At 39.6% G+C, this 23,867-nt stretch overlaps 1 protein-coding gene across 2 annotated transcripts in view; it reads left to right on the top strand.

The window, feature by feature from the left end:
* The window catches only part of WARS2 (tryptophanyl tRNA synthetase 2, mitochondrial), a 115,077-nt gene extending 106,973 nt beyond the window's left edge, over nucleotides 1-8,104 (top strand). For both annotated transcript variants that reach the window (XM_023222733.3, XM_023222734.3), the window contains exons 5-6: nucleotides 5,119-5,237; nucleotides 5,975-8,104. In XM_023222733.3, the coding sequence (XP_023078501.1) occupies nucleotides 5,119-5,237; nucleotides 5,975-6,423 (568 nt within the window). In that variant the 3' untranslated portion in view covers nucleotides 6,424-8,104. The remainder of the gene's footprint in view (nucleotides 1-5,118; nucleotides 5,238-5,974) is intronic.
* The last annotated feature ends 15,763 nt before the right edge of the window (nucleotides 8,105-23,867 follow it).

The following is a 23,867-nucleotide window of genomic DNA, read 5'->3' on the forward strand; positions in this document are numbered from 1 at the left end:
AAGCACACACAAATAATTTTTATTAATAAACAACAAATAGTTGCTAAGTACCTACAATGTCACTGATCCAGGAAAAGGCACTATACATGGCCTTGAGGGAAAAGAAAGGAAGGACTTTACATGTGTTGAGCATTATTTGCTAGTCATCTACTAACTGCTACACACTCATTATCTGTTCAGTTCTCACAATAGGGCTATAAAATAAGTGGATGGTATTATCCCCACTTTACAGATGAGGAAATGAAGTTTCAGAGAGATTCCACTAAGTTCATTAAGATAGAGATGAAAGTGAGTATCTGGGCAAATTAGATTATCTTTCTCAAGAATTTGAAAAATTTGGGAAGAGGATAAAAAGACTGGAAACTGGCTGGGTGCAGTGGCTCATGCCTGTAATCCCAGCACTTTGGGAGGCCCTGCCAGGCAGATCACCTGAGCGCAGGAGTTCCAGACCAGCCTGGCCAAAATGGTGAAACCTTGTCTCTATTTAAAATACAAAATATTAGCTGGGCATGGTGGTGTGTGCCTGTAGTCCCAGCTACTCGGGAGGCTGAGGCACAAGAATTGCTTGAACCCAGGAGGAGGAGGCCACAGTGAGCTGAGAGCACACCACTGCACTCTAGCCTGGGTGACGGACCGAGACTCTATCTCAAAAAAAAAAAAAAAAAAGACTGCAAATGAACACAAAAATGATATAGAAAAATGAGACAACAGAGTCCTCAAGAAACTGCAGGCAGAAACCAAACCAAACCAAAACCCAGAAAGTATAGAAAGCAAAATGATTGCTCGGAAACTTCAGGCTGGTAGAGTCAGAGAAGAGGTGTCATCATAATGTCTAAGAATCAGGCTATGCCATTGAGGACCACCGAAAATAAGCTTTTTGAGAGCTTATTATTATTATTATTTCTCTTTTTTTGAAACTGTCATAGAACAGCATTTGAGAGCTTTTTCTAAGAATGCTAGAGTTCCTGTAGCTGCTTTGGAGACTTCCAGTTCTTGAAGTGCTTCATTCTTTGTGAGGCCAGTCGAGCCTGGATTTTTCTGAGATTTAGGAACCTGCTGCTCATTTCTGCAGTCTGCTCATATGCACGTATTCACCCACCCTACCTAAGCAACAATTTTTTATCTTTCTCTTTCCACTTTACTTCTATTAGGCAAAGGCCTATACCAAACCAGAACCCTACTGAAAGGCAGTCTGAGAAATGTAGTTTCCAGGCTGCCAGCCCCTGAAAATCAAGAGGTAGCGTAGAAGGGAGAGAATGGTGCTGAGGTGTCAACAGATAATCCAGTGTGCTCTCCAAAGAGCAACAGGAAGCTATTTGTACATTGCAAGGATACAGCGAATTTGATATGACTCATACTTTTAAAAGAGAATTGATTAAAATACAGAGAATGAATTTTAGGAAGATAAGAATATCTGGGGCAATCTGTTTAGAGGCTATTTCATAGTCTAATGTGGGCCATGATGGTGACAGTGAAGATGAAGAAAAGTAGACAAATATAAGAAACATTTAGGAGGTAAAATGGATAGGACTAGATGTGTATGAGAGGGAGGTGTCAGGGATGACCCAATGTTTCTGACTTACCCAACTGGATTGATAGCATTGCCATTCACTGAGGTAGGGGATGCTGAAGGAGGACTCGCCAGAAGAATTCAGAGCTTCCTTGGGTATTATCTCTCCTCCTGGAGGTCTTAAATCTTTAGAAAGTAAACCTTTCATTGTATATTTCACAGTACCCAGCACCAGGTCTTTCACATCGTGGGTCTTCACTAAGTAATTGCTGAATTAGAGAGTCATTATTGCATATCCAACAAGCAACTAGTGATGAGGAATGAATCCTTTATGACAAGAAAACACCACCAAACTCTTGTCCCAGCTGGGCTGGTCAAAGGCAGCAGCACTGAAAAGTTACAAACACAGCCAAAAAAAGTAGAAAAAGAAATAATAAGACAACAAATCTCTGTTAGCAGATATATGTAGGCAATGATTATTCATCTGGACACTAATTCTGCCAGAAGGGTGGGGTGATCTTAAGTAATCATAGATGCAAAAAGGAACTAAGCAAAAGAAAAATGGTTTAGTCACCAAAGGAGGAGATCAGAGGCCTTATTATGTGACAGAAGTTATAACAATCAAAATTATGAAAGGCTTTTGTTTTATGTTGTGTCTAAGAAAGCACAGTCAGTAACTTAAAAAGAAAGGAAAATAGAAAAAAGAGAAGACACATTAATATGGATATCATTATGCAGGATATAAATTTTTAAAGAACAGCACTAAATTATTTGAAGTGAAAGGAAGACTGAGGGGAAAGGCTGAAAATATGAAGAGAATAAGGCACATAAGTGAGTAGAATCAAAGACAAGATGAATTAATGTAAATTAATGTAAACTCACTAGATGAGAAGTAAAGGCCAAGATAAATTATAGGAGGTGAAAGAAGCAGCAGGAGCACAGGGAGGGAAGGCGAGAAACACACTAAAATCAGATGAAAAAGCCAAGTGGAGCAATAGGGGCAGGTGAAAAAGATTAAAATTTTTTAAATCCTTTTTTAAAAAAAAAAGCCACCCCCCACCCCCCCTTCCCCGGAATTGTTAGAAAAGAGGCAAGGAACCAACATCAGGCAAAGATGCATGCAGAGTCATTATGAAAACTAAATGTGTTTTCTGTTTAGTTTGGTTGCTTTGTGAATCTGGAACCATTTTGACATGTGGAAATATTCATTTTGATGTGCTTTAAGTGTATTGATTATGGTAATTGTTTTTTCTGTGTTAGTTGCAGTCCATTGCGATTTCCTATGGGCTACTGTAATTGTTTTTTAACCTGCTCTGTTGGCTAATTTGGCTTGGGGGTGTCCAGGTGACCTCTGCATGTCAGCCTAACTACAATTACAAGACAGATGTAGCAAAGTCCACTCAAAGAAGAGAAAGTTACAAAGGTGGGGTGTCTGCATGTACATCGCAGAAAGGAGTATCATGTAGGACTATGAGTGCTTACGAAAACATAAAAAGGAATATTTTTGTTTTTGCTACTCACTGATCCAGTGGCTTTCTACTCCAGGCTGTATGGAAGACAGCAATGACTATGGCCCTAACAGTTATTCTGTAGAATTTCCCACTTTCACTTTTTTTTTTTTTTAACTTTTTATTTATTTATTTATTTTTTGAGACGGAGTTTCACGCCTCTTGCCCAGGCTGGAGTGCAATGGTACAATCTCAGCTCCCTGCAACCTCCGCCTCCCGGATTCAAGCGATTGTCCTGCCTCAGCCTCCAGAGTAGCTGGGATTACAGGCATGCACCACCACCCCCGGCTAATTACGTGTTTTTAACAGAGACAGGGTTTCACCATGTTGGTCAGGCTGGTCTCGAACTCCCGACCTCAGGTGACTTTCCCACCTCGGCCTCCCAAAGTGCTGGGATTACAAGCACAGGCCACTGTACCCGGTCAACATTCACTTATTGGCCTTAGAAGAAGAGAAACCCCTTCTGGGTCTGCTGTCATGGTCCTTACATTTTGTCTTTCCATTGATTGTTCTGTTCTTGTTTTCCTTAAATTAAAAGAACTCTCAGAATTCCTGTAACGTGCGATTTATATTTTGGGATTACCTGATCAAATATGTGAACTGTCAGTTTCAAGTAAGGTTTCTACGCATATCAGGATCACTGCCCAGGTCTGTGACTATCCCTGGGATTATGCATTCTTATTTGTAGTATGTCAGCTCTGAAAAAGGAAAATGATCCGATGTGAAAAAAGTCAGTGTACCCCTCATCAGGGTTCTTTATAGTATCTTTATTTTACCATTTTGTCCTTCATCATGTCAGATATTAATGAATGTATATATAGAGATGTATATATATTATATCAATAGCAACCATTTATAGAGCTAATTACTATCAAATAGTATACTTGTAATCCATGAAAGAGCCATATGAGGTAAGCTCCATCATGACCCTCACTTTACAGAGGAAATGAAGGCTTAGAAAGGGTAAGAAACTTGCCTATGATGTCTCGCTACTTTTTTCACAGGAGCAATATTGTTTCTTTGATTAAAAAAACCTCAGAGCACTGTATTACTTGTATTATCAAGTCTAAACTCCCAGCCAAATATTACATATATAAAATCGCCTGTTTTTTATCCCTCCATAAGACTTCAGTATAAAATTTTCCTCAAGAAGACTTCTCTATAATAGTTCATTCTTCCCTTATTTGATGTACTATGTCATGATCTGACACTGCAAACTTTACATATGGGATTAAAGTCATGATAAAGTCATTCCCTGTATTCTGATATTTTTGGTTTCACATCTTCATTTCTTAATAAAATGAAATATTACAGATAAAATTCAAGTCTCCTTTGTTCTTTTCTTCAGATCTATTTCCTTCCCACCTTCTCTAGAAGCAGCTACAATCACAAATTTGGGGAGGAGCTTCCAGTATGTTTTTATGCTTATCACTACCGATATATTTCCATATGCACTTGTAAAATTTACATAAATGTCAATGTACTTCATGTTTTCTCCAACTTGCTTTTTGATAGCCATCTACACTGTACTTGTAGATTTTAAGTTCTCTGCAACATATTAATTGTCCTGTGATTGCAGTGTACTTGAAAATGAAGCTTACTGCAAAAGAATATTGAATTACTCCCTATGTGACAGGGAGGAAAAACTCTTGCCTGAAGAACTTTCTGCCGTCTTTGATTTGAAGAGTGGGGTGGGGTGCCTTTCAAGTGTGAGCTGCAGTTCTGAGGTAAAAAGCATCTGGTCAGGCCTGGGATAATATGTGCTGACTGGGTGAGGGAATGAGGAGTAGTTTTAAAACGCAATTGTGCCTAGAGCATATGCTATATAAATTCCCATTCCTCCCTCCCAGCAAGATCCTGTTATTCTTGATGGCTGTATTCCTTTGCTATGGAAAAAACACAACTAGAGTAGAGAAACATCTTTTTGGCTTTTGTCTGATTCATAGATAAAGACTTAGGTCTAAACATTCCCTCTATAGTTGGTGAACATTTGTTGAATACCAACAGTGAAATATTCACAGGAAATGCAGCTGCTTGCAATATCATTTCTGTCTCTAAGAAGGAGCCTTGCTGTGTTTTTCTGTCGGTCTTTTATTAAAGGTCCACACACGTTCCTGTTGGGGAGGATCAAGTCCAGCACATGGAACTAGTTCAGGACCTAGCAGAAGGTTTCAACAAGAAGTACGGGGAGTTCTTTCCAGTGCCCAAGTCCATTCTAAGTAAGTAACAAACTTATAATTGTTACATCAGGGTATATTCTAAAGAGAGGATTGGACAATAGACAGGCTTGGAACTTTCTTGGGACTAACCTCAGCTTTCTTGTAGACAGGATTCAGGATCTGTAACTAGAGTCCTCATTGTTTTCTCTAGTGTAGGACTAATAAGTAGACCACATTGGATTACTGAAAAAGATGTTGGGTTATTGGAAAGGATAACTAAAAATATTTTAAAAGTATGAAAGAGACAAAAAATTTAAAATAATAACATTTATAAAATAGTACATAATTTACAAAGTATAAACAGATGCTTCTTGACTTATAATTGGGTTACATCCTGATAAAGCCATTGTAAGTTGAAAACACTGTTAATCAAAAATGCATTTAACCCACCTAACCTACTGAACATCACAGCTTAGCCTAGCCACCTTCAGCGTGCTCAAAACACTTACATTAGTCTATAATTGGGCAGAATCATCTAACGCAAAGCCTATTTTACAATAAAGTATTGAATATCTCATGTAATTTATTGAATACTATACTGAAAGTGAAAAACAAAATGGTTGTGTGGGTATTTCAAGTACAGTTTCTACTGAATGGATATCACTTTTATACCACTGTAAAGTTGAAAAATCATAATTCAAACCATTGCAAGTTGGGAACTGTCTGTATATACATCTTGGTGATTTGTTTGTTTTGTTTTTGTTTTGGGTATGTGTGTGTTGGTGTTTTTAACCTAGCATCCATGAAGAAGGTAAAATCCCTCCGTGATCCTTCTGCCAAAATGTCGAAATCAGACCCTGACAAACTGGCCACCGTCCGAATAACAGACAGCCCAGAGGAGATAGTGCAGAAATTCCGCAAGGCTGTGACGGACTTCACCTCGGAGGTCACCTATGACCCAGCTGGCCGCGCTGGCGTGTCCAACATGGTGGCAGTGCACGCCGCGGTGACCGGGCTCTCTGTGGAGGAAGTGGTGCGCCGCAGCGCGGGCATGGACACCGCTCACTATAAGCTGGCCGTGGCAGATGCTGTGATTGAGAAGTTTGCCCCAATTAAGCGTGAAATTGAAAAACTGAAGCTGGACAAGGACCATTTAGAAAAGGTTTTACAAATTGGATCAGCAAAAGCCAAAGAATTAGCATACCCTGTGTGCCAGGAGGTGAAGAAATTGGTGGGTTTTCTATAGGAAGTTTCAACGAATCACAGCAAGGCTTTTGTGCCTTGCACTCCATGCATTCTGATAACGGCAGCTTTCCTCACAAGAAAAAGTTATAGTTTTGGGACATTTAATTTGGTATAGCTGATTATTGCCTTTATTTGATGAATATTGCTTTGTAGCTTCAAAATACGACAGTGTTCTAAACCCCATCAACAAAATACTGTGAACAACAACAAAAATAAATAAATAAAGAAGGCATAGCTGTCTGAATCCCCAAATATTGAGGCACACTCCTTGGCCTACACAAATGTGATTGAGGTAAGGAGTAATTTGGGAAATGGAGTGTCATTTGTGCTTCTATCTGGAGTGCTTAGTGTAACAGATGCACACTTTATCTACTTCAACCCTTTTACAAAGCAATATATAGAGGTCTTAGATGTTTAATCCTTGAGATGCCATTTGATCAGATGCCAATTTGTATTCAGATCTCATAAAAACAAGTCCATTCTTATAGTTTGTTTGTCACTGAGGTGGTGTCTGATTTAATATATTTAAGTTGATTAACTTGTTTTCCAAGAGATGACACCAACTGTTCCAGCAATAATTTGTTTTTTAATTCAGAGATATGGGATATGATCTTCTAAGGAGGTTGCATTATTTTGACTTGATTTACTTATTGTACAAGAGCCCAAGTCCCTGAATTATATTCTTAATAAGTACTTTCTTGCATTCATTTCAGTTTAGTCTCACCAACCCCCTATGAATTAGGAGAATTATTGTCATTTTACACATGAGGAAAGTGAGGCTGAGAGAATCCAATTAGCTTGTACGATATCACTCCATAAGAGAAGCGAGTCTGAGAGTAAAACCCTTACCCCTTATTCTTAAGAATAGTGCTTGTTTCATCAGTACCAAAACAAAAATGCTGAAAGGTAGCATTTTTTAGACTCTAAACATTCTGATTTTGAAGGTGGGTATTGGAACGACTGATGATGTTTATATCATCAATTCAGCCAATAGATGCAAACTTAAAATCTGGGTTCAGACAACCGTGGTCACATTTCCCCACCACAATCCCCATGTACCAAGTTCTCTCCTCTATGCTTATTGCAGAAACACTTTGAAATAGGTTCTGCCAGTCTACAACAGCAGTGAAGACTGACAAATCAGATATTCCCAATGACTGACAGCTTCTCATCTTGCCTCTACCTCAGTTAAGTAATGTCACCCTAAAACCTAGCTTTTCTGCACTTCTATTTCTGACACCTGAAAATGAAAATGATAATCCTGACTTATACACCAAGACCTGTTAGCAAGATCAGTTTTGTAACAGAAATTGCTTATAAGTTTTTTGTCAGTAAGAACCATGATCACCATTTGTACATACATAACTAGGTTATTGAGCAAAGCATTTTTGCTAATGTTTCTTAAGGAAGTAGAGTGGTCCTCTTGCCGGAACACATGTAAAGCCACAAAACACCACATCTCAGAATCCGAATTAAAAGATCCTTTTTAGGATTCTTGGAGCTAGCCTGGATCATGGGAAAAGGAAACATTTTGCCTTTTGTATCTTATATTGGAATGGGATGTCTATAAATCCTAGAACCTCTTTGAGCATATTTCTTACTAGCCTCTTTTTTTCCCCTTTAAAGGAAACTTTGAAAGGATTATGAATACTGGAAAATGACAAAATTAAAGGTAGATCTATTTGCCTTTTGTATCTTATATTGGAATGGGATGTCTATAAATCCTAGAACCTCTTTGAGCTATTTCTTACAGGCCTCTTTTTTCCCCCTTTAAAGGAAACTTTGAAAGGATTATGAATACTGGAAAATGACAAAACTAAAGGTAGATCTATCAAGCCAATTATCTGTTTATCTGTTTGTGTGGTTTTTACCCCCTTGCAATATCTTTCCTCCAAAAAACTAAGGCACTATGGAAAGAATCTCAGAGGAGAAAAACAAATAACTTGTGATAACTTCCAGGGACCAAAGTCTATGCATTGGTGAGGGTGGACTTGTTTGCAACCGGTTGTTTTTTTTTTTTTTTTGTAAGTGACCCAACTGTTCAAGTCCAAACTTGGCCCATAATTATTAAGAGAATCTTGCCTGGTTAATCAGTATTAATCAGGATTCTTCAGAGAAACAGAACCAATAGGATATATATCTGTATATTAGAGGATCTATTATGGGGATTAGCTCACCCAATTATGAAGGCTGAGAAGTTCCATGATAGGCTATGTGCAAGCTGGACCCATGAGAGATGATGGTGTGATGCAGTCCAAGTCCTCAGGCTGGAGAACCAGGGGAACCAATGATGTAACTGTCAGTCCAAGGCTGAAGGCTTGAGGACCTGGAGGCCACTGTAAGTCCCAGTGTCTGAAGGCCTGAGAACCAGGAGCTCTGATGTCCTAAGGCAGGAGAAGGTGAAGTCCCAGCTCTAAAAGACAGCAAATTAGCCCTTCCTCTGTCTTTTTGTTCTAGTCAGTCCCTCAGCTGATTGGATGTCAGCCCACATTGATGAGGGTGTATCTCCTTTATTGAGTCTATAGATTTAAAGGCCAATCTCTTCCAGAAACACCCTCACACACACACCCAGAGTAATGCTTTACCAGCTATCTGGATATCCCTTAATTCAGTCAAGTTGACACATAAAATTATCCATCATGGCCGGGTGCAGTGGCTCACGTCTGTAATCCCAGCAGTTTGGGAGGCCGAGGCGGGTGGATCATAAGGTCAGGAGATGGAGAGCATCCTGGCTAACATGGTGAAAACCTCGTCTCTACTAAAAATAAAAAAAAATAAAAAAATAAAAAATTAGCCGAGCGTGGTGGGGGGTGCCGAGATCGCGCCACTGCACTCCAGCCTGGGCGACAGAGGGAGACTCCATCTCAAAAAAAAAAAGAAAAAAAATTATCCATCACACCCAGTGATCTCAGCAAGTTGATTAAAGAGCCAAGCATAGAATCTAGATCTATTTTCACATCCCTTCCACCGATCGTTTATAGGCCCTTCACAGTCTTTCCAATGGACATGAAAAATTGGAGAGAAACTTAATTTTTATTTTTTCCTGTATGTTTTGTAGAAAGTTGAAATGGTGAAAAATATTTCAGATGGTAATAATAATGGTCATGTAACTTGGTGCTCTGAAACCCTGCTTCAAACCCACTTTGACACAACACAGTGGGGGTGTCTTGCCCTTTGTAGGTGACTCATAAACATTTATCAAAAGTACATGTCAGAAAATGGGCTAGAGATTTCTAATAAAGCGTGAATTTTTTTTCCTTTTTTTTTTTTTGCAAAAGCCCTCTTGATGTAGACTATCAAGATACTTATCATAATACTACTATTGAGTTCTCATTGTTTATCAGGCACCACACTAAATGGCTTATAACAGTGTTTTTCCAAGTGTGGTCCCCAGACCGGCAACATGAGCATCACCTGGGAACTCATTAGGAATGCAAATTATCTGACTCTACCTCAGACCTATTGAATAAAAAACCTGGAGGATGAACCCAGCAATTGGTGTCTTTGCCTTCCAGGTGATACTGATGCATGCTGAACTTTGAGAACCATCGCTTTATCTGCATTCTCTAGTTTAATCTACAAGCCAATAAAGTAGATACTGTTATCAACCTCAGATTGTGAAAGTTGAAACTGAGGAGGCATGGGAGGCTGAGTTACTTGCTGAACGTAGTTCAGCTTCTAAAGGGAAGATTGTGGTTTCAAATCCAGGTCACCTAATCCAGAGCCCCACTAGGCCAGTGACCTGTATAGGTCTTTTGGTATGTATGGGGGCAACAGTGTCCAATATGGTATGTGTCCATTTAAACTGAAATAATTAAATTTTAAAAATTGCTTCCTTAGCAGCACTTTCAAGTGCCCCATGGCTTCATGTGGTTTATGCTTACCATAGTGAATAAGTACAGATGGAGAACACTTCTGTCATAGAACCATCTATGGATACTGCTTCTTCAGTATTCCGTTTACTGGTTTTGCTTATAATAGGTCAAATACTTAAAGTTCAGGACTCTTCCTAGAGAGTTATTAACTGGGCAATTCATGAAGATAGTAAAAGGATTACTTGAGAATGACCATATAGTTTGCCAAAGAATATTAAATAATAAGAGCTATTACAATATGTATTATATACTTGCCATATGCTGAGCACTTTATAAGTGTATTTATGTTCAATATCTTATTTCATGTTTATGTCAGCTCTATAAGATAGGAACTATTAATACCAGTTTTTAAAGTAACATTCAGCAACTTGCCAAAAGTAACACATTTATTATGAGTCTCTAGCTTCTCCTAATTAAGAATGAAGAATTATCCCTTAACTATTATGCCCAAGGGAGTAGTCTGCCGCTTTTCATTGAGTCTAGAATCTTCTCCAAGTACTTGTGATACTCTCTTGTGTGTCCCATGATATTCTTAGCCCTCACTTCTCCCTCCTTGCCTCCTTTCCCCCTCCCCTCTCCTTACTTTAATGCTGTTATAATTATTCCCCAAAAGTTCTTCATTTGTACACAGAGCAGTCTTTAGTTTGCTTTCGATTGCAGCCTTTGATTTCTTTCAGTTCACCCTGTCAAGTGCTATGTGCCCCTGTTACAAGTTAAAGGAAATAATTGTGCATGTGAAATTCTTGGTCTCTTTCTCTTTAACACAAGGACTCTGTCTGTGTTCTCACTGACTGTGTGTCCTCCCTATGTGATCAACATTCTCTTTTCAGTCTGTCAACTGGGTGCATCTTTTGAAATGTTTTGACTGGGAAGAGTCAATCCCTCCCTGAGACTGAGCTGAAAACAAATTGCCTATCACTAGCACTTAACACTTTCAAACCAACCCCTTTAAGAAGAACAACCCGGAGCCTTCACTGTTAATCTTTTTAAGTCCTCATATGTTAACTCTCAACAATCCTGTTATATTGGCCAGGCAGGGATTCTCTTCTTTCTCTAGGAAGAAAACTGGGTTTTGAGCTATAGTGACTTTATCCTTAGATAGGTAATTCAACATTAGACAAATTTTTGTGTAGGCACTGAGGAAATGCAATATGATTACAGTTTAGAGGAGGACACATGGAGATACCAGCTAGGAATGAGTATCTGGGAATGAGTAATTCACAAGAATGTTCAAGGAAGGAATATGATTGATATAGGACAGGAGAAAGGGCTTTTCAATAAAAAAGTAGGGCACAGAAACATGAGCGCATTTAGGGAAAAGCAAATTCATACAATATGTGGACAAAATTAGATGGAAATATTAGGTTGAGTCATATGAAATTATAATATTTGATTATTATTTTTTACCTAAAACACTGGCAGTTCCATGTGGATTCACCTAATATACTCAGTGAACAAGCATTTGTGCAGTGCCTGTTTTGCAGGTACAGTCCAAGCACCAAGAATTAGAAATGACACAGTCTCTACCCTCAGGCTCCTTGTCTATGTGGAGATGGACATGGAAAGCCAGTGAGAGGTCGAATAGGAATTATAACCAAAGTCTTTTGAGTCTTGTCCCTCTCCTGTGCATTAGCTGTGGCATTTGCTCTTAATTATTTGGAATGTGGCCTCTAGATGTCACAATCACTTAGTAGTCCTTGAATAAATAAAATATTTAATATTTGATATAACGATGTTGGCTCTATGGAATGCAAACTCATTTTATAATATGCCCTCCTCACTTCTACCCACCTATGCACATAGTAAAGCAGGCCTATAGTCATCCTTTTCTTCTAAGTGTTTCTAAAAATCAAATGGTGTGACTTTATATGACTCTAAGATACAATGGTCTGATTTTACAGATTTCCCTTTTTGTGAGTAATATAAAAATACAGGCTCTTCCTGGGAAGAAAGCCATGTCTCATTTCCTATCTGTAAATGCAGTGCTGAAGAAGTGCTACGTGCTTGGCCTTTACCACCAGATCTCCCCACACGAGCCTGTTCTGTAGGGAAACCCATTGAGAACAATTGTCAGTTCCAGTAAATAGGTTGTTCAGTGAGTTCCCTGAATTTGCAGTACCCTTCCCCAAAAAGAGGCTTCTGTAACGATATTTTTGGTTTTAATGAGCGACTGCGTGGCTTATTCAGACATGACTGTGGGAACCAGCCCTGGGGAGAGAAGTGTTCCCGCCATGAACCAGACGGCTAGTGAGCAGGAAAGGTGTTGTTCCTCAGCAATATTCCAGAAGAAATTTCTTGTACTGAAGGAGGAGGTGAGTACTCATGAGGATGAAGGCCACAAAATTATTTTATTATAGTTTCCTCTCCTGGGCCCCTTATAGAAAAATTAACAAACAGAATTTCTGAAGTTGCTGATTCCTCAGTGAATTATTATTATTTCATTTTTTCTGTGCCTTCCTTTTCTACTTGCTGTTTTCTAGTCATCTTTAAAGCTCCTCAAACTCAGCACAAAGACAAAGAATTCCCTGGTGATTAGTGTGCATCCATATTTATGCATAATGGTCATTTGCTTTTGCCCCTGGGGCATCCTGAATTCATCTCTTCCCCCTTCCCTGTATCTAGGTTGATGCCCAATTCAGCTACTGCTGCCGTTTCTCTTATCTATTGCTTTTTCTGCTTTTTGCTAAAGAAACAAAACAAACCCCTTCCTGAGCCCTTTTCAACTTTGGCTCTCTTCTAGCTTGGTGCTTCAGAACTCCCGCCCATGCTGTTGTTGCTGTTTGTCGCATGTAAAATGTTCCTGTCAAGCTTTTCCCTGCCTCCCATGTAGGTTGCATTATTCTCTTCCATTGTCTCCCTTGATGTCTAACACCATATGCTTATACTGTAACTGAGTGCCTCTTGTGATCTTCCTCTCCTCCTGCTATTCTGCAAAACCTACCACCGTGTGTCTCACTCTTACCCACTGTCAGTCCCATTGTTCTTTCTGCCCCAGCCACTATCGAGACTTCCATTCTAGACTTCCATGCATTTCTCACACCTACAACTTCATATTCACCAAACCATGTGTTCCTCCATGCTCCTCTAGTGAGGACAGGACATTCTCATGCTCCTTTGATATGCTGGCATATTGACATGTTGAAATAAAGGAAAGGGTCTTGCATTTAGATCTATATTAATACTAAATTAACAACATCTGTATTAAGCGTAATTGCTTCCCTATCTCAATTTCCCCCCAAAATATGTACAAATACATAGAGAACCTTTATTGCATTTATTACTCAGATTTTTGTCACTTTGCACATATATTTGCCATAAAGTTTTTGTGACAGAGACTGCCAACTATCCGCCAGTATCCAGTCTCGTTTTCCTCCTTTTGAAGTGGAAGAGTTCCCTGATACCTCTCGCAGGATGTGTGACAGGGGTGTGGCTCACCTGTTCGGTCACCTCACTGCTCAAATCCCTAGCCAGAGTGGGAGCACACGGATGGGCACGTGCAGGGCCCTGGGAGAGCGCTTTTGGGTCTGGCCCCACATTAGTATCTAGGGGTGGGTACCTGCAACCCCAGTGCTACAAAGCTCTTTCAGCTTTGCCATTGCAGACAGCTTGAATGTTAATCAGCTCAGTGGACCCGCTGCCTTTTTGCAAGGGCAGAGGGCCAGTGTGACAGCCTTCTTTATCCCAAGCTCTTGCCCAGTGTCCTGGAAGAATCAGGTCACACACAAACTTGAGGATGAATGCAAGATTTTATTGAGTGGTGGAGGTGGCTCTCAGTGAGATAGATGGGGAGCTGGAAGAAGGGGATGGAATGGGAAGGTGATCTTCCTCTGGAGTTGGGCCGCCCAGCAGCTGGACTCCTTTCTGACTGCCCCCAGCTGAACTTCTCTTGGCATTCAGATGTTCCTCCTCTTCTGTTTTTCTCTGCCACGTTGTTCCACCATCCATCATCTGGTCTGCTGGCTTGCTGGTCTGTCCCTGGAGCCTGGGATTCAGGGCTTATGTTGGTGCAGGATAGGGGCATGGCAGACCAAAAGGCAACTTTTGGGGCATAAAAACAGGAATACCTATTCTCATTTAGGGCTGCAGGATCCAGGCTTCAGGCTGGGGCCTTTGCAGGGAGATCATCCTCTTCTATCCAGTATTTCGCTGTGTCCTGTTCATATCACTTTTTAGTAATGGAACCCTCACTCTGAATTGTAGCAGAGCACATAGCCCAAGGTAGAGACTAAATTTCCCACCCTACCCCTACAGCAAAGTATGGGCCTGTAAATTAGTTCTAGCCAATGGGATATGAGCAAAAGTGATGTGTGCAATTTCAAAGTCACATCTTGTTTAAAGCAAAGTGTTCTTCTTTGCCCATACATCCTGGAACAGCATGTTTGACCTATTGCTGGAAACCACAAAGGAAAGGTAGACAGAGTCAACCCCTCAGCCTGGGTTTCTGGACTCAGCAAGCACAGCTACCTTTCTACCCCTGACTACTCACCTATCTCTGGACTATTGTGTGATAAATCACTTTTATCATATTTAAGCTATTTTGTCTTGGGATCTCTGGTTCCAGTACTTTAGGTACTATCCCAACTAATATACTGATCTTACTAGACTCCTTGTCTAATGTCTTCCTTTCAAGTAGGTTGCTTCAGTTCAATGCAACCAACATTTTGTGAAAGCCTTCTATAAGCTGAGGCAGCAAGTGGTTCTCCAGATATGGTTCCCAGACAAGCAGCATCAGAGTCTCCTGGGAACTCATTAGATATGCATATCCGCAGACTCCACCCCACACCTACTGAATGAGAAGCTCCAGGAGTAGGGCTCAGTAATCAATTTTAATAAACCCTTCAGGTGATCTAGATGTACAGATGTTTGAGAATCACTGTACTGGGGTGAAGTGAGTCGGGAGCAGGAGGTGGTTGGGGGCAGAGCTAAAAATGAATAAAAACTAGCTTCTATCCTGAAGGAGTTTACATTGCAGAGAGCTACAGATAGATAATGTTATGAAAACAAAATTATTGTCTTAACTTTCTATTTCCTGCTTCCCTTTTTCGTCAGATTAACTCACAATAATTTAGCCTATATTGTTTTAGTTTTTATATGTGATTATTTATAAACAGCCTAAAATTTTAGGCCATTTGGGTCTATGCAAATCCTAAAAGGGGAAATAATTGAAGTTACATTGGTAGATAGGGTGAATAGAGATTAGATCACCAATATTCAAATCTTAGAATCAATGAGGATTTACTGAAACTAAGAATGGGGTGTTATTTTTTACAGTGGGTAGTAAAATTACAGTACTTATTACCTTGTAAAGGGTTATATGGCCTAGAAATAAAAACAGTTGAGCATGGATTAGATTTATGAGGGAGAAAGTCATAAAATTCCAATAAGTATGAGTTAGGAATGTTCAAATTATTTCTGAAAATGTCTGACATCAATATCATAGAAGGAAACTACCATCTTTGCTGTCACCACCTCTTATTATAATCTTCAGTGTTCAGAACACTAGTCTAGACCAGACTAGACCAATGTGGTATTGGTTGTGGGCTGGCAAGGAGACTGTGTGAGAATAAAGACTCTTGTACCTAATGTGTTTTGTATAAAACCTGTGCACACTTCAGATTTGAAAGGTAGAGAAAATAAGGGAGACAATGGATGCAACTCATAAAAGAAAATAATTATGATTTGAGATTAAAGCCAGTTTGCCATTATTCTTACTAACAAGAGACAACCGAGATAATTGAAATCTGTAGATAATCTAAAACCTAAATAAAATATTATTATTACTATACACAGCAAACTAACCTACTGTCTTTGGCATAGGAGCCAAATACTTTGGTCAATGCTAACATGATGAAGAAGAATTAGCACATTCAATATCTAGCCAAACTTGGGACTTCAGTGAATCTATAATAGGTTCTTTGTCATAATGAAGACATGGCAGTTAGTATTGCCCTATGTCCCCCAAATTATGTGACTCTTTAAAAAAAGGGTTGCATTTCCCCCACCTGCTGTTAGAAACACAAAAGTCTTTCTGCATAGCTGCTAAAAATTATTTTAGCTTTGGCTCATACATTTTTGAAAATCTTGCAGTGTCTTTAAACTACAATCAGTTTGGTACGATACAGCCACTTTATCTCTTTTCCTCCCTTCTTTTTTCTTTTAAGAATTCTTCATCCGTCTTCTTTCCAAAAATACTGTGAGTCAGGATTTCAATTACAAATAATTTGGAATCAAAAGTATTCAACAGTCTGGAGGCAAATGAGGTTTTTATTGCATTTTTATTGAGAGCAAATTGAACTGTGTGGGCAGGCTAGAGAGGGGCTCCTCTGTAAGGCTTCAGCATGCCCCACTGTTGCACCCAGCAAAGACTCATGTTACAAGAATTACATCTGTGATCTGCTTTTATTGACTGGCTGGGCCCAACAGGCCCCTGGGCATTGCCAGACAAGTTAATTCCTTCTTGAGCCTCAGGAACCTTCCACAGGAGGGCTTACATGGCTCCCACAGGTCTCTGTCTTTCTTCTTATAACTTTCAAATATTTTCCTAATATGAAGAAGTGTTTGGTAAACTATAACCGTATTTCATCGTCACAAACCTCTATAATACATAAGAATTACTGTCCCCATTTTACAGACAAGTTTTCCCTGAGTACTTTGTTACCAACTTATATGTTTTCTTGCAGTTGAAATTTGTACCATAAATTACTATCCTTTTTAAAAACTCTTATGTGTTCTTATTTGTAAGTGTCTTGGAATACAAATTGTTGCAAAAAGATTGAGGGATTTTATGCATGTTTTTGTTTTTGCAAATTACTCCAATATGAATCGCAACACTGAGCACAGAGTAAATGCTACATTAGTGCTTACTGATGGAAAACAACCCTGATAAGAGAGAGGTTAGAGGCTGCACATTCAAATGGCTTCACGGGAGAGGTAAGTATGTAAATCCATTAGATCATTTTACAAATACTTATTCAGTGCTTATTATATGCCATGCAGTGTTCTAGTCACTGGGTGTACAGCAGTGAACAAAAAAAGACAAAAATCCCTGCCCTCTTTGAATTAACATTGTAGTAGTGAGATACAGACCATAAACCAGCCAGGAAAGGCAGGTTACCAGGTGATGAGTGCTATGTAGAAATAGAAAGAAAATGGAGATGGAGCATTATGAACTGAATTGTGTTCTCCCCAAATTTACATATTGAGGTCCTAGTCCCCAGGATGTTAGAATGTGACTCTTTTGGAAGATGGGTGCCTTAAAGAGATAATTAAGTTAAAATGAGACCATTAGGGTATATCCTAACCCAATTGGATTTATAAGCAGAGGGGATTAGGACACACAGACAGACACCAGGAGAAAAGACCATGCAGGGACATGGCATGAGGGTGGCCATCCACAAAGCCAAGAAGAGAGGCCTCAGAAGAAGTGAAACCTGCCAGACCTTAATCTCAGCATTCTAGCCTCCACAACTGTGAGAAAATAAATTTCTGTTTAAGACACGAGTCTCTGGTATTTCATTATGGCAGCCCTACCAAACTAATACAGGGTGCTTGTTTTAATAGAGTTTCAAAGAATGGTTTCATTTAAGCAGAAGACTGAATGAAGTGAGAAATAAAGCAATGTGATAAGTGAGGGAAAACCAGTCCAGGCAGAGGGAACATCAAATGCAAAGGTCTTGAAGCAGAAGCATGCTTGACTTGTTTAAAGAGCAGCAAGGAGACCAATGTGGCTAGAGTCAGGTAAATGAGAGGGAAAGTGGTAGAGTGGTCAGAATGTTGATGGGGTCAGAATGTTGATGGGGGTCAAGGCTTTCCAGGCCATGGTAAGGATTTTGGCTTTTACTCTAGGGAAGTGGGATCGGGAAGCCATTGTGGGTTTAAGTTATAAAAGGTTCATGTTCGCTATTATGTTGAGAAATAGACTACAGGGGTCAGAGATGGATGTGGGAAGAGTAGTTAGGTGACTATTTTAATCGACCATGCAAAAGGGAAGGCTTGGAGTAGAATAATAGAGATGGAAGTGGTAAGGCATGGTAAGATTTGGGATACCTTTTAAGGTAGAGCTGACAAAATTTGCTGATTGGTTGTGATATTTGAGGGAAAAAAAAGAAGTCAATGATAATTTAAAGGTTTTTGACATGAGAAGTTAAAAGAATAGATTTTCCATTTACTGAGATGGGAAAGACTGTAGATGGAACAGATATGGACAGGTTAGGAGTTTGGTTTTGGACATCTGGAGATATTAATTGATTAGTTGTCTACTTGAAAATAGAAGTTAGCCAGGCATGGTAGCTCACATCTGTAATCCCAGTGCTTTGTGAAGCCAAGGAAGGGAAGTTGCTTGAACCCTGGAGTTTGAGACCAGCCTGAGCAACATAGTGAGACCCCCATCTCTACAAAAAATAAAATAAAAAAATAAAGTAGCCAGGCATGGTGGCACACGCCTGTAGGCCCAGCTACTCAGGAGCCCTAGGTGGGAGGATCAGTTGAGCCTGGGAGGTTGAGGCTGCAGTGAGCCATGATCGTGCCTCTGCACTCCAGCCTGGGCAAGAATAAGAGCCTGTCTTAAAATATAATTAATATAAATAAAAGTAGAAGTCAGAGAGTGGTCCAGGCTAATAAATGAATGAATTTCAAAGTCATTAATATATAGATATAGATAGCATTTAAAGTCAGGAGTCTTGATGAAATCTCTAAATGAGTGAGCATGGACCAGGAAAAGAGGAGGTCCAAAGATTGATCCTGTTTAGAGGTGGAGAGAAATGAGAAAACATGCAGCAAAGAGCCTGAGGAAAGAAGCACAATATGACAAAAGGAAAAGCAGGGTAGAGCTTTGATTGCCCTGAAAGCCATGTAGAAAAGCTATCTTCAGGAAAAAGACTAGTCTATGTCAAGTACGGTGAGGACTGAAAAAGGATCACTGGATTTAGCAATGTGTGAGTCATTGGTAACCTTGATTAAAGCAGTCTGGGTGGATAGAGGGGTCAAAAGTCTACTTGAATACATTTAAAATGGAATGGAAGGAGAAAAATTGGAGACAGTGTTTTTAACAACCCTTTCGAGGACTACTGCTGTAAAAGGAAGCAGAAAAATGCAATAGTATGACAGTGATATGGAATCAAAAGAGGGTTTTGTTACTGTCTTAGTTCATTTTTTGTTGCTATAACAGAATACCCAAGACAGGGTAATTCATAATAAAATAGGTTTATGTAGCTCATAGTTCTAGAGGCTGGGAAGTTCATGATGAGGTAGCTGCATTTGGCAGCTTTTGGTGAGGGCCTCATTCATGTCATGTCAAAACATGGTGGAGAAATGGAAAAGCAATTGGGCTTGTGGAAAAAAGGACAAAGCAGTAGAGGCCACCTCACTTTATAACAACCCACTCTTCTCTCTCAGGAGCTAATCCATTCCTGCAAAAACGAATCCATTCCAAAAAGCAAAACAAACAAATAAAAAAACAAAACCAAAAAACACTCTTGTCTGGCAAGAAAGACATTAATCTGCCTTAAATACTTAATCATGTCTTGAAGGCCCCAACTCCCAACACCATTACATTGGCAATTAAATTTCAACATGAGTTTAGGAGGGAAGAAACCACATCAAAACCATAGCAGTTACTTTTTAGAATGAGAAAAATAATTGCATATTTGGATGGGAATGATCCAGTAGAGAGGGAGAATTTGATGACTGAGAAGTTAGAGAGGACAATTACTGAAGGAATGTCCTTGAGTAAGTATGAAGGAATGGGATCCAACCTGTTCACATGTAGACAGGATTTAGATGGGAGACCAAACAAGAGAGAAAGAAGATATATAGACACAGAAGCAGATGGATTTTTACATGTGGTTAAAAAAAAAAAAAAAAAAAGCAAGAAGTTCTCTTTGTTTCTTCAATTTTATCAGTGAAATAGGAATCAAGGTTCTCAGCAGAGGATTGAGATGAGGGAGGATGTGTTGGAAGTTTAAAGAGAGAGGAGTAGGAGGTGTGAAATAGTCATCTAGGGAACAGGGAAATGTAGTAGAACTGCCAGGCAACATTTAAGGGCTCTCTTGAGGCTAAGGGACATGAATTTACAATGAGAGCAGTCAGCACAGTTGATTGTTTTGTTCCAACCACATTCCACTGTGTGGGTGTAGGCGGAGACAGAACGTAGACAGAAGTGGATTTAACCTAGAGCTGGGCTTCGCCAGGTGATCGCAACAATGGACAAAGAGGTAAAGGACCTGAGTACATATGCTGGATGCCAGGGTGTGAGTAAGGGTCATGACATTCACACAGGACAAGGTGGGAAGTGAGGATGCAAGGGGTGTGGAGATGTAGAACGATGATAAAAATCAGTTGATTGAAGGTCCTGGTGGTGTCAACAAATTGAGGGAGTGAACTGGAAAGACAGGCAATGTGGGTCAGAGCTTGAAATTAAGATTATGGGGGTTCAACTCTTGGTAATGACAAAGATCAAGATATGGCCCAAGGAATGACTGTTGATATAGAGTGGAAAACATAATCTCTGGAAGAGAGAAGGTCAAGAGTCTAGGGTATTATAAAGATCATTTACTTCAACGTGAAACCACAAAATCTATGCTGGGAGAAGCACTAGAGACAATGATAATGATCCAGGAATAAAGTCTTCAAGAAATGAGGGGGAGTGGTCTTGGGAGTCTGTAGACAGATAGCATCATTTCCAAAACCTGGGGCAGCAGGGAAATTAGGGAGGAGAAAGGGATAGTGACCTGGAAGTATCAATAAGGAGCAAAGAGGACAATTTCTCTACCACCAGCTGCCAGTATTGTGTGTAGGCTGGAGCACAAGATTCCCCACAATTCCAGCACCAGCTAGGTAGCAGGCCTGAGTTGTGTCATGAGTGTGGAGTTTTTCTGTGGTCAGTACTTTGGAAGATTATGTTGGGGGCATTCAGAAACCTGTGGTTGGCCATGGGGCTGTAATTTCCTAAACTACAAATGCTCTTTCATCACTGAAGTCATCAGTAAACTTTCATAATTCCACTGTTTAGCCCTACTAGTCTGATTTCTAGTCAAACACATTCATTTTTGTTTTTTTTTTTTTTTGTTGTTGTTGTTGTTGTTGTATTTGAGAGGGAAGATGAGTAAGGAAGGGACTCACAGCTAATTTAATTATTCTTGAGAACTTCCTTAGAATATCTCAGAAACTTCCAGATAGGGCTGCTGTCCTAGAACAAGCTCTCTCTCAAATAAGGAGACCCAGAATATCTGGGACTCCCTAGGCAGACAAAATGCCTCTAGGAATCTGCTCTGATTCCCTTCAGCAGCTTTGTTCCCGAGGTCTGCAACCACTGGATGTGGTTGGGACTGGCCCACAGTTGCTTTAGGCCACCATTTTGCTTGCTGTGTGTTCCATCTCAGTAATACCACTAAAATGACACCATTTCTCTAAGCAAAGATGCTATTCTGCTCTGGATACTCCCAGCTTTTAGAGTTAATTCCTCAGCATGAGCAGCTTTGATTTCCCAGAGCACATGCACATTAGCCAGCAAGAAGAAAAGAGCATTGAAGTAAGTGATGATGCAGAATCCCTCAAGTCATTTCCAAAAGAGGCATTCCAGAAATGTTTTGAGCAATCATTTATATAAGATACAGAATCCCAGGGTAATTTCTTAGAGGAACAACTCTCATTCGTTATAAATTGTGGCATTTTAAAAGATACATCAGCCCCATTACTCTCTACACAATTTCAATCCTTTAATTCTTTAAAATTTCTTACCTTCTTAAAAGAAACAGCCCTGCCTAGTGACAGTTGCTATTCACCATTACAGGTAGCATGTATGGCTGAGACAAAAAATACTTCTGATTTTGTGGATTTTGGATCAAACCCAGCATTATGTGCCTTCTAATTTAGTCAACATTCAATTCAGCTATAGGGGGGTTTTAACATGCTAAAGCAGAAATGTAATAAATAATCAAAAGGTGAACTAGTCATTGCTAAGAAGGCCAGCATTCCATATTACGCTTTACATCCTAGGTGCAAGGTGCTATTGAGATGGCAATTCAAGAACGCAGAAGTCATTATAGTTGGAAAGCCATAACTTGATCTCCAGTGCCTATGTTTGTGATGGGGAAATTTTCAACAAAAAACAAAAAAGGGGAAAATAGAATGCTCCTTGAAAACATATTCTATGTCTTATTACACAGTCTGGCACAGGCACATAAGACCACATGATGCCTTGGCTCCTATGGGAAAATCCAATTGATTGGCATTCCTTTTCCAAAAACATAACCTTCTGTGAAGATATATTAAGGTTGTCTCTTTCCTGATTCTCTCTGATCAAGCAGAATACATTTATAGGAAAGGATATCATGGATATGCTTGGAATAAGGCCAAACTAGTGCCCAAGTGGATAGAACCTCTGTGACGATCTCATTAGTATCCACACGAACTGACTGCTAACCAGTCATCATGGCTTACAACAGTGCAGCTCAACTCATCCCCTTTTCTATGCTCTCATATCCTAATAAGGTAAGATCAGGAGGGAAAAGTGGTAGTTCTGGAGAGAATGTGGGCAGGAAGAGCTATGACCCAATCAAAGGAGAAGTCTGAACAGAAATTTTCCCACCCCTGGACCACTATTACCCATCTACAGGGATACTTGGCACTATCCAAGGGGATACCTGCACATTAACTTCCACTTAACATGTTCCATCTTAAGCTGAATCTTCCCCTTCACCATACTCTAAGATGATTAATCAGTGTACCCAGCAATATGCAAGATGTTGTATATAATGAAAGTATTAATATTGAGTCTCTGATCTCATGTTACAGTTCAGTTGGGGAGACAAAATTTAAACTGATTAAACATAGTCCCTCACAATTTAGCAGAAATGGTCTTGCTTTGCAGGACACACATTAGTGCAAAAATCTTGTCATTTTTTAACTAAATGGAGTTAAATTGCCAATCCTGTTTGTGCTCCTTTGCTTTACACTTCTCAAACATTCAACCAACAATTATTTGTTGCTTACTGCGTGTTATAAGCAAGGCACTGTACTGAGCTAGGGAAAAACCATGGTAAACACCGTAATATTCCAAGGATATTAGTACTACTTAGTAACCCCCCACACCAAATTCAGTGTGGCATTCTAAACAAATACTTTTTTAAAATATGATTTTAATCTTCTCATTCCCCTCCTGGTGTGCATTTTCAATCCTAGTACAAAAGCACTGAAAGTATTTTGGTGGAGTGACGTACCAAAAAAAAAAAAAAAAAAAAAAAAGTTTGTGGTGTAAAAGAATAAATGGTATTAGCACTCTCTTCTGCCCCTGGAAACATGAGGACTCTCTGACTGCTCTGGGGGTTCCTGTGCTTTTGGAAGCCCTCAGCTGGTCTTCAGCAGCAATGATGACATTAAGGAAAATTGCATTCTGCTGCAGAATTCAGTCCCTTCATCTTTCTCCTTTCTCTAGAGCATGAAGCTAGGGGCCCATAAAGGATCTAATATCAAAAGGAAGAGGATAATACCACTACATGGAGAAGAAAAAAATAATTACCAAATTTCCTGAATAGTAAACAGCTTTAAGAAAAGAAGAAAAAGCTGAACCCTT

Source organism: Piliocolobus tephrosceles, chromosome 1, assembly GCF_002776525.5.
Source record: "Piliocolobus tephrosceles isolate RC106 chromosome 1, ASM277652v3, whole genome shotgun sequence".
Classification (NCBI taxonomy): domain Eukaryota; kingdom Metazoa; phylum Chordata; class Mammalia; order Primates; family Cercopithecidae; genus Piliocolobus; species Piliocolobus tephrosceles.